The following is an 11,962-nucleotide window of genomic DNA, read 5'->3' on the forward strand; positions in this document are numbered from 1 at the left end:
GATCATTCACCATTAAATCTAGACCCATTATATATCAGGAATAAAATAACTTTAAACCCAAATTAAAAACGTTTAAACTTCAATTCAAAAATCCTAAATTTTAATCCTAAACTCTTGCGCAAGGAATCTTATATATCAGGAATAAAATAATTTTATACCCAAATTAAAAACATTTAAACTCCAATTCAAAAATCCTAAATTTTAATCCTAAACCCTTGCGCAAGGATAGGAAATGTTCCGAAAAATATTTATCATTCACTAGAAAGGTTTTAAATATAATTAATTATACGTTTAAACTTGTAAAGTTCTATAAACTATACTAAGTTTACGTGTGTACTTATATATTAAGTGATAAGTCGTGTTAAGCATTCACATGCACCTGACTAACCAAATGAAATGAATTAGATCAGCTACTAAACCAAACCGAAAATAGACAGCACACTGTAGTTTCACAAAAGACACTGCAATACAACAGAAGCCGCATATAGATGGCGTAAAAAAACTCGTCTAAAATGGAAACATATATACTTTTCATCATCTGTTACTACTTACAACTATATCTCTTCTGCAATATGGACAATCCCCACAACTTCGTATCCACCGATCCAAGCAGGCCGAGTGGAACCGATGTTCACAAGGTAAATGAATAAGCTTATCTTCGTCCACGAAATTCTCCAGACAGATACTGCAATCGCGGGAAAGGCAAGCGATTTTCCCTTCCTCTGAGCTGCTATATATCTCGGACTGCAGACAGTCGATATCCTCGGAGGTTAGACCGGGAGGTTTCTTCTTGTATGATTCTTGAATTAACTGCAACCTTTCTGTTTGATTAGTTGAAACACTGAAAGGGGCTGTTGCTCTGGGAGAAAACCCAGCTCCCAACTCCACTGAGTCAACGACGCGTAGGTCATCACCGGAGGTATACTCCCTGTTGGAGATGTCAAATGAGACTCTGCTACTCCGCCTGTGAAAATAGAATTGGTCAAAACAAAACTCGGTGTGAATTGTTCAAGATTGCCTTAAAAACATGTACAGATCACAAGCAATTGCACAACCAAAGTTATGGCAAAACAAGTAGAGATTGGTAGCGATCAGAAGGGCGAGAAATCAGAGCAGAGCGGCAGCAGGCACCGTAATTCGTATATATAGCCAGCCATAAGCGAGCGAAAAGAAGACAGCAAAGATCAAATTCCAACAAAAACGAATAAGAAAGAGAACTAAAACAAAAGCAACCCAAGAACAGAATTCAAGATAATCATACCATAGTAATTAAAGTCGCACTAAGGCGCCAGGGGATCCTGGAGCCTAGGCACACGCCTGAATGACACAAGGCGCACTACAGAAAAATAATACATAAAATTATAAATAACAACCATTGACATTTCTAAAATCTAAAATGCAACAAATAGTAAAATACTAAATCACATCCAATCCAAATATCCATAATCTTAATCATAAGTTTAGCATGAAATAAATTCGAAATTAACTACTAATTCTTCCATATCCTAAGTTAATTAACTAATTATCCGATAACTACTTTTTAATTTTCATCAAGACTGAACTATCCAGAATCCATATTCATCACACATCAACCGTCACGGTATTTCAAAGCTTATGTTTATTTCTTTTTATCCTAATTTGATTTCAGCAGTAGATGATATAAATAGGGAAGGGTTGAGATTAAGGTAAACACTTTTTAACTTGGAACCCTATAAAAAATTGTTTACCTTATAAAATTGTGCCTAGTCACACCTCCGGCAAGTCACTATGCTCAGAAAAGCGCGCTCAGGCGAGCGCCTCTTGAATAGAGCCCGACTTTTGTGTTCTCACACGACATGCCTAGAGTCTTTTGCGCCTGAGGTGTGCTTTTGATAAATGAATCGTGTATCGCTACAAATTAAAATATATACATTCTTGTAGCATGAGCACTTCAATGTTTTCCAAAAGAACTCTTCGGTGAACCTCCATTTTACTTAAATCAGTTCAAAAAAAATACAAGATAACTTTGGGGAAAGGTGCATAATCCCTATTCCCTTACATATGAATTGAAACTAGTAGCCGGGATCCCAGGAAGTACTTGGCTTGTATCTGTCTTTTACTCCCTTTCACATGCCTTTTAAATAAGTAGAAGAGTTTAGCCAGTATTAATATGTGACTATGTGAGTGTACAGTAGCTGTAACACGCCAGCGGCTTTCCAAAGATTTCAAAGCATTCAAATTCCTTCAACTAGAGCAAGCGATTATAGGGGAAAGCTAAAATTAGCCCCGGTAATTGGCACGATTTATAACTTTGGCCCCTGTACTTCAATTGGAACATTCAATCCTTGTACTACCCTTTGGTAGACCTGGTCCAAGCCTGGTAATGGATCCCTTTATCACTTAGGCTTGTCTTAAGTCCAAGAGGATAGAAATCGGGGCTAGAAGACTGTGATAAGGAAAAAGGGAACTCAGCAAGGCAGAATCTGCAACCAGTCACAATCATTCTCTTCCTATAGTAAAAGAGTCAGCCTTCGGACGGGTAGAAATTCCACCGGCTTACGAATGGGTGAGCAAAAGAGGCTAACCTCGATGAGCAGTAGAATCGGCAGGAAAGGCATCTGCCAATCGTACGCCAATGATTGTAGAAGAAGAGAGGAAGGGGCTTACAGGCTGCTAGAAAAGTTTAACATTTGACACAAAATCTTACTGTTGACCAAATGTACCATGAATGTCAAATTTTACTCGCAATTAAAGAACAATGCCAAATGTACCAAAATTGAAGTACACAGGCCAAAGTGACATAATGTGCAGAAGTACATACACTAAATGTTAGATTTTGTGCGCATTTATAGGGAAAGCGAAGTAAGGGAAATAGCTCATAGGCTAGCATCTATGTCTTGAAATGCCTCAGTGTGCTATCTCAAGTATAAATGCAAAATGGCAAGCAAGTGTATCATCATTCAATATTACATAGAGAGGAGAAGATCAAATTTTACCCTTGTCATTCCAAACAGTCCAACATTGTCCCAGTAGAATTCGTAGCTTGATTTTACCATTTTTCAAGGGTTTCCATTTGTTAGTGTTGTTCTATTTATTTAGAAAACGGTAAAAATGAGCTAGGATTTCTATCATGGGACAAAAGTAAACTAAAATTTCTATTATAGGGCAACATTGGGCCATTTCGTACAATAAATTTGACCTTTATCCATACAAAGTGCAGAAGGGGTAGCTGAATTACCTGTTAGCAGATGCAGATACCCCTCTCAACCTCTCAACAAGTCTCTCCCTTGCAAGTAACACAGCTCCAGGAAGTCTATCACTTTCAGTCAATCTTGGCCTGTTCGTGCCGCTTAAAGCTTCTGTATTGATACTGTTACTTTGTACCGGCTGACTGTTACTTTGATCAACTCGAAACGAGGCACGCTCCTGTGAAAGTAAATTGAATAAAGAAGTGAGTTTTGGCCGGTATAGCTGAACTCAGAAATTGGAGAGTTCACTATCAAATATACATACACAATTATGAATTATAACAACCCCCGCTAATAATCTATTGCCACGTGGATCTATCGCACCGTGGATCTATCGCACCGCCACACCTACCTTTCACGTGGGACACTCCACCAAGTAGCCTGATATGATTCCCTACAAACCCTAAGAAGTGTGCCGGGCACACTTCCACAATGAAGCCGCCAATCTGCGGTTTCTCAAGACAGGATCACAGGCCCCGACCTACTAGACACTGGGGACCCACCAAGTAATAATCAGTGAGCCATCCAGGGGCGCTCCAATTCCTATGTGTGCTTATTTTAAATTTTATAGTTACCTTTACCCTAAAAAATTAAAGCTCCATACACAATAGAGTTTTCCAGCAACCAACAGATGCTCAAGCCACCTCATAACCCCTAGAGGCTAGATCCATCCCTGATAAAAAATGATTGCATTACTACATAAAGGGCATTTATTTCTTTCAAGCATTAGCTAACTTAATCTTTCTTTTAAACATTAGCTAACTTAATTAAAGACTTATTCTTTCGTTCAAGCATTAGCTAACTTAATCAAAGCATTATTGTATTGCAGGAAGTAAAACCTCCATACTGGCGGAGGATTACTCAACCGCCCCTTTCATTGACATCAATTTTTCAGTACACCAATAAAGAGAAATTATTGCAATTCGTAATCTCACTAGGAAAAAAAAATGCCCAATAAAAACAAGCATCATACTAAAAAAATCCCCCAAATTTCCTTCATCCAATCTTAATTTTCATAAAATCAGAAAAGGAAATAGAAAAAGAATCAAATTCCTTACAGATATGGCGGATGAGCGATGACACAGATTCCTTACGTGCGGAGATCTACGGAGAGGATCACATCCATCAAAATCATGCCGACTATGACTATGATTATGTCTCCGAGTAAAAGTAGAATGAAAATGACGTTGTGAACTCGACGGGTCAAATTCTGAATCAGCGGTGGTAGCTCGGCCGACACGCGACCTTCTCTGGTAAAACAGCTCCGATGCGCTCGTCATACACTGATTTCTCCGAGAACAGAAAACCCAGCACCCCAAATTAGATCTCAGATTCTGTTTTTAAATCAAAAAGTTGGAGAAAAGAATAGAATTTCGAATATGGCAAAGGGAAAGGATAAATTCGAAGAAAATAGGGAGTTTCTAGGAAAACCCAAAAGCGAAAAAGGTAGGAAGATTGGAAGTTTGTTGTATTTATCTGTGAAAAGGAAAGAAGAAGAGGAATTCAAAGGAGAAGATAAACGGAATTTCAGATGAGGAGATTAAAGAAGAAGACTGACTGATGAGCATTCGATTTCACGTGATGAACGGTTTCTTATGTCTCTTTAACTGCCTTGCCTGTACGGTGTCGTTTCTTTATAGATATTTTTATTTAAAAAAGAAAAAAAAAACTTATCCTCAATTGAGTGAGTGAATGGGACAAGTTATCATCTCTTTGCTTGGTATTTTTTAATTAGCAAAGCATAAAAAGTAGGGTCGTGAGCAGTACAGTGTTCGAGTCAATAAAAGATCGATCATATTTGGCTCGAGTCAAATTTGAGTACTGAAACTCGGTTTGAAAGTTTACGAGCAGGTTCGATTATGAGTTTATGAACAAGTTTATGAACAAGCTCAATTATATTGTTCATGAATAAGCTAATGTATAAACTTGGTTCCATTATTTTTGTAATAATAATATTTCTATGTTGAGGAAGTGTAAAAGTTTTATAGATTTCTATACTATATAATTTTGTATTAAAGAATTTTTAAATCAATATAACTAATGAACATAATTAACGAGTTGTTCGCAATCGAAGTTCATGGACTGAATCAACGAGCTGCTCGCGAGCAAAGCTCACAAACAACTCATGAGCGTCTCACGAACATAATATTGATCTCGAGCTTCTGACAAACTGAGCTTGAACGGACAAAAGCTTAGCTCAGCTCGGTTCGACTCGATCGATTACGTAAATTACAGCCATGCCCGCGGAACTTTATCTTTATGATATACTACTATTAAACTCAAAACGTAATATAAAAGTCACCTAATTATATCAACAGTTTAACTAAACAAATCTTGCAAGTGTAATATAAGGTAGGTGTCAAAAATTAGCAAATAAACCCATATTTCAATAATTGAATCTCTAGAAGTTTGAATTTCCATAGAACTATATTTCAGTCTATATAATCCAACAATTGAAAATGTTTATATATCTAATTTAATATGAATTATGTCTTAATTATATATTTAGAAATTAAAGTGAAGTTTCTTCTCAAGAAAAAAGTCAAGTAAAAAAAGTACTGGTGGACCCTTCTTTTTCTTTAAAACAATTGATGACCCCTTAATTTTTATTCTTTTAGAGAATGACCCCTTTATTAAGGGAAAATTACAAAACTTGGTCAAATAGGAGACACATTTACATATTTAACTCATTTACTAATCTTACTACATATCTAGACTGATTTTGTGTGACTTTCTCATAATACCCTCAATATTTACGCGCGGCTCGCTCTATCCCGTCTGACTTCGCATATTCGACCATATGCGAAGCCTGCGAAGCTGATGTTTGGATTTACTTAATGAATTTAGTTCGCATATGCGAAGCCTGCGAAGCTGAAGTTTGTTTTGCTTGATGAATTTAGTTCGCATATGCGAATGCTGGATACGCTTGAAGCTATTTCGCGAAGTAGTATATAACAAAAAATGGCAAACAACAACGGATTCTAACATTAAAATCATAACATTATCAAAATTTACAACAAGATTGCCACAATAACAACATTCAAATTATAACATTATCAAAATTTACAACAAGATTGCCACAAGAAGAAAGAAACCAAGCAACGAACAGGAAGATGAAAAACCATGGCTTCGTTTTCTAGGGTTGGGAAGTTGCAGAATCAAAAGATGAAGAGATGAACAAGAGAAATTCATTGTGATTTTGATTAAATGGTGAAGATTTCGTGCAATTTAAAGGAAGAAAGGAAGATCAAAAGTCTTGAAATCATTAATGCATGAGCAACTTTTCGCATAACCAATGAGATAGGGGGAGCGGCGATTCGCATAACCAAGGAGTGGTGGAAGTGGGAAGGTTAGGGGTATTATGGGAAAGTCACACAAAATCAGTTTAGATATGTAGTAAAATTAGTAAATGGGTTAAATATGTAAATGGACCTCTCATTTGACCCAGTTTTGTAATTTTCCCCTTTATTAATTCTTAATCGTTGGAATATTTGTATTCATAAATCAATTTATTATTTTTTAGTTTCATGTTTTGTTGACAAGTAGTCATATCATAAAATATCTTGGCAATGTGCATAAGATTTTTTCCTTGTAATTTGGAATAGATTGATGGGACATGGAGGAGACAAAGGATTTTTTTATATTTTTGGAGGTAAGGTAGGGTTTTTTCTCAGCAACAAAAAATCTTATATCATTTAATGAAAAACTATAAATATAGTAGGAAAGTAGAAAAGAATAAAATCTAAAAAAAATTGCGGGCTAAAACCTAATATAAAATCGATAAGTACACGTAAAACTCATAACGTGTAATGCGATTTATATAAATTTCTAATAAAGAACGAATTTTACGTTGACATTATAGAATAATGGAGATTAATTTAGTATAAATTTAATCCTAACATTTTCAAATAAAATCAATTTTAGTCTCACGTTACTAAAAATTTGAAAATGCTAACTTAGTTATTATTTAATTGTCAAATCAGATCTTTCAAAAATCAATTATGTCTAAAATATTCATTGTGTTACATAATTACAAAAAAAAAAAAATATTTGTTAAAATGTTAACAACCAAATCTGTAACGTATAAGTTAATCACAAATAACCAACAAAAAAATATTGGAAATATTAGTTTCAGCTTATCGATAAACTCATATAAAATATTTGTTGTGATAGTGAAATAAAAAATTAAACTAGTTTTTTCAAATTTTTAGTAATATATAATTAAAATTAAAACGATTAATTTGTAACTTTTTCAAAAACCTTAGATTTTTTATCCTATAGTTTTTAATATATAGTAATAATGATGATGTTAAAATAAATTGTTTTTATAAATTTTATCATTATGTAAAAATTTAACGACACCAATCTATACTATATATAATTGCGGAAGCAGAGAGAAAATGAGAGAAGTGTTTTAGAGGCTTATTTCATTAGTTGTCAAACATTTAAAAATCAAAATTAAAAAAGATTTTAATTAATTAAATTTTATATTTAATAAAATAATATAATTAATTATATATAAAACTATAATATATATAATTGCGGAAGCAGAGAGAAAATGAGAGAAGTGTTTTAGAGGCTTATTTCATTAGTTGTCAAACATTTAAAAATCAAGATTAAAAAAGATTTTAATTAATTAAATTTTATATTTAATAAAATAATATAATTAATTATATATAAAATATGAAATTCGAGTGAGTTATTAATGCTCATTTTATTGGATGTGTATTAATGCTCATTACAATTACAATATGTAGAATTAATTTTATATTTAATAAAATAATATGTATAGTTAAATATAATAATAATAATAATAATAATAATAATAATAATAATAATAATAATAAAAAAGTAATGATACTCATTTAATTAATTAAGTAATAATTGTTAAAGTTTGTGATTTTTTTCTTCACAAATTTACATCCCCACAAACTTGAATCTCTAAGTACGGTATGATGAATTTTGTTACAGTTATATGATTTTTTTATAAAATTTTTTAATGAATATATTTTCATGCAGTATGGCAATATTGCAAATTAACGCTCACTTCAACCAAATTAGTTATCTCTTTGCCGAAAAAGACACGTGGAGAATAAGAGTTAGAGTTATTAGGTTATGGGAAGCACTTAACACAAAAGAAAACAATTTCTTAATGAGTTTGGATATGATATTGCTAGATGAAGATGTATTTATGTAATATTTATATATATTCATTAAAACTGAAAATTCATTCATATAATTTTTTTGTTGCAAAATAGGGTAGCACCATTCATGGAATTATCCGTAAAGCTCAAATTGATAGATTTCGAAGAAAATTACATGAAGGCAAAATTCATGTTATTGAGAACTTCAAAATTATACCAGCTTCGTAAAGCTACAGGCCTATTCCTAATGAGCATAAGATTGTGTTTCTTCTAACAACTAAAGTAACACAAGTTGATGAAATTGATTGTAAAATTGCTCTCCAAAAGTTTGAGTTTGTTACTTTTGACAAGCTTATTGATAGATGTGAAAACAATTTTTTTCTAACTGGTGAGATATTTGAACTATAGTTTTATAATTTAATTCAGTTTCAAATTAAATATTAATTTCAATTGATTTTACGATATTAATTTTGCAGATGTTGTTGGAAGAATCACAGCAATAAGCTCGATCAATGAAATTGATGTTAGTAAAAAGAAACGAAAAAAAGTAGATCTCGAGCTGATGAATTATGAGTACGATCTGTAATTAATTTTTCTGCAATTTAATTTAATTTCTCTTATTTTTATCAAAATAAATATATATTTATACTTGATTCCTTAATTATAGAGGGAAAATGATTAGATCCACGTTGTGAGGGAAAGTAGCCATAGATTTTGATGGAAGGTCAATTTCCACAAAAGACCAACCATTGGTCATTATTTTAACATTAATGACCGTGAAGAAGTTTTTAGATAAGCACAATTACTAAATAGATACAAATATATTTTTGTATGTAATAAATAAAATATATTTTTTAATTGTAGGTCAATATACAATATCTTCGACTACATCAACCAAGATATATTTGAATTTCAACATTCCCGAAGTCGAAGAAATTATGAACAAGTAAAATTCTTTTGTATATTAATGATTTTGTCAATAACTAATTATCTATGTCTTTTTTATTATTTATAGGAATGTCAGAACCAAAGAATCTATTCGAATCATACCCAATGAAGACAACAATGAGGATTTGAAGAATAAGAAGTTCATGAATAGAGTGAATGTAGATGATATTAAAAAAATTCAATGAGAATCAGATTAGCAGGTAAAATTTATGCTTTTTAATTGAAAATTAAAAAATATATTATAATAATTATATTGGTCAGGAGAAGACTTTCAAAGTGGCCGCTACAATAAAAAGCATCAATGAAAAATTCGAATGGTACTCTTTGGCATGTGAAATTTACCAAAAGAAAGTAAAGCCGAAAGATGATACATTTTGGTGCGAAGAATGTGAACGAAAACCAAGGACTGCACTTCCAATGTAAAATTTAATAGTAAAATTACAATAATCTTTCTTTGCATATTGAACAAAATTATAAACATATATTATTTTTTCACAATTACTGATCACAGATGAAGAAAGCACCGGAAAAAATTATGCCGCAAATATAGTATACAAGGAAGTTCTTCAAAGACTTTACTAAATTAGAAATTATACAAACACTGATATGGATTGTATTTTTTATTTTTATTATTACCATTTTAAGTTTTTTTCTCATTTTTTAAGCATGAATTCTATATTATTATTATTACAAATACTATATATAATAGTGCAACCAAAGAGAAATTGATGAGGAGAGTTTTGGACGCCTTTTTCACGAGTTGTAAAAATTGTAGCAAAAAAATAGAAAATATTATATCTAATATAATTTATATTTAATAGATGTAATAAAATAACTTACAAAACATCCCAATATGTATATTTTAAAAAGAATATCAATATCATTATATGTAAATGATACAAAATTAAAAAATTAAACAATCTTAAATAATTGTACAAAAAAAATTTATATACCCGCGCAACGCGCGGGCACAATACTAGTTTTAATGAGATATGAATATTGTTGTTGTCCTCTCAACAAAAATAAATAACTTTGTCGTATCTTCTTTATTTCCAATATAGTATCATTAACTTTGATTGCTTTATTTCAACCTACCAACAAAAATAAATTCAACAATATTTCTACATTTAATTTGGAAACATTTAGTGATTTATAATAGGTAAATAACCTTACATGTCGTATGGACCAATCATACGCTCTAATTAAAAGTAGTGATGGAAAGATAATTGTTTCATACACGTGAACTAATAGGATATACACATTAATTTTTAAAAGTTGTCATTCTGATTTGTACGGATTGTAGTTAGTACACACAAATTTTAGGTGGTCTTATAAGGCGATATGCTTCCAACATCATCCATACACGTGTCTCGAACATCATTTAGGGCATAGAAATCGATGCTTTTCAGAAATGCTCCTATAACCTTATAAGTAGAGAAAGAAATTGTACAACCAAGGTATATCATTCCCTCAACTCTAGAATTCTATTTTTCTCTTATCTTCGTCCTTAGAAACTCTGATGACTTAGGTATTACAATGATGTCGTCAGAATTTGGCCCCTCATTTAACCATTTTTTGTCTTATTATAGAGCATTCTCGCCCACATCTCACGAGATCTTCTCTAAGTTTACTCCCATCAAATTGGTGTGATGTCATACATGGCTCACATCAAGGATTCAACATCTTATGTTATATCTTACGTTACCCTAACCTCCAACAAGAACTTCCATCTATGATCCTTTATCTCGATAAGAATCAATGATGCCTCTAGACGCTAAATGGAGGCATACTCCCTCCCAAGCCATAATCCCTAAGTTAGATTAGCGAATGAATGAGTTTCTAGGCTCACTAGTTGCAACAAAAGAAAGTCCCTCAATGGTATTACCAAAAAGCTTATATACAACATGAAAAACGGTCTAAGAGACCGGTAACAAGCTAAGTGGGGAACATGCTCTCGATGTGCAATGTGCACATGGCCAACTTAGGACAGCAAAGGCAATTAGCAATTGTTCAAACCATCAAGGATCCACAACATGCTCTACTAGAGACCACAACGTTTGTGGGATATCTCACATGTAAAAAAGATTTCACACACGTCTAAACTTACGAATCCCAGAAAATGATACAGGGAGAGAGAATGCAACACTCGCAAATGTCGATACTAACACTCCAAATCACCTATATTGTTATCTAGTGAGAGCAGTTGAAAGGAGTAATCTCAGGAAGTTTGCTCCTTTCGAGGAAGACGTACCCATCGCAAAGCATTTATAGAGTCAATGTCTCATTGGATCTGATGTTCCCCTCGCAATAAGACTCTTGTAAAAAATCAAACAAACTCACAGATCTCAATAGATAAAGAATATATGTTTAACCTCATCAATGAGGAAGTAAACTATAAAGACTTAAAAGTTTCATGATGGATGCAGAGATTAACGCTCGGATCCCAAAGGTTACAAACATCCGCTCCCATTTTGTGCTTGTATCTTGGAGGAGACAATGTCTTGTGGCTTCAAATAACCTACACTCAAGGTGTAATGGTTTGGCCAATACCATGTAGATATTGTCTGTTTGGGTTGAAATCCAACACTGTGGGCCTCATGATTTTAAAACATGTCTACATGTATTAAATACATCTTATAATAA

At 32.6% G+C, this 11,962-nt stretch overlaps 1 protein-coding gene across 1 annotated transcript; it reads right to left on the bottom strand.

Annotated features, from left to right (window-relative positions):
• Positions 1 to 384: 384 nt before the first annotated feature.
• Positions 385 to 4,806, bottom strand: LOC136226661 (probable E3 ubiquitin-protein ligase RHY1A). The gene is made up of 3 exons (XM_066015276.1): positions 4,286 to 4,806; positions 3,218 to 3,405; positions 385 to 964 (listed from the first exon to the last, which is right to left on the bottom strand). The coding sequence occupies exons 1-3, from the start codon at positions 4,505 to 4,507 to the stop codon at positions 535 to 537; spliced, it is 840 nt and encodes a 279-aa protein (XP_065871348.1). The 5' UTR covers positions 4,508 to 4,806; the 3' UTR covers positions 385 to 534.
• Positions 4,807 to 11,962: the final 7,156 nt, after the last annotated feature.

Source organism: Euphorbia lathyris, chromosome 4 (genome assembly GCF_963576675.1).
Source record: "Euphorbia lathyris chromosome 4, ddEupLath1.1, whole genome shotgun sequence".
Classification (NCBI taxonomy): Eukaryota; Viridiplantae; Streptophyta; class Magnoliopsida; order Malpighiales; family Euphorbiaceae; genus Euphorbia; species Euphorbia lathyris.

Coding starts and splice junctions, on each gene's coding strand:
- LOC136226661 (XM_066015276.1), bottom strand. CDS start 4,507: ATGACGAGCGCATCGGAGCTGTTTTACCAGAGAAGGTCGCGTGTCGGC. Junction 3,406..4,285: donor ATCGCTCATCCGCCATATCT/GTAAGGAATTTG, acceptor TTACTTTCACAG/GAGCGTGCCTCGTTTCGAGT. Junction 965..3,217: donor GTATCTGCATCTGCTAACAG/GTAATTCAGCTA, acceptor CTATTTTCACAG/GCGGAGTAGCAGAGTCTCAT.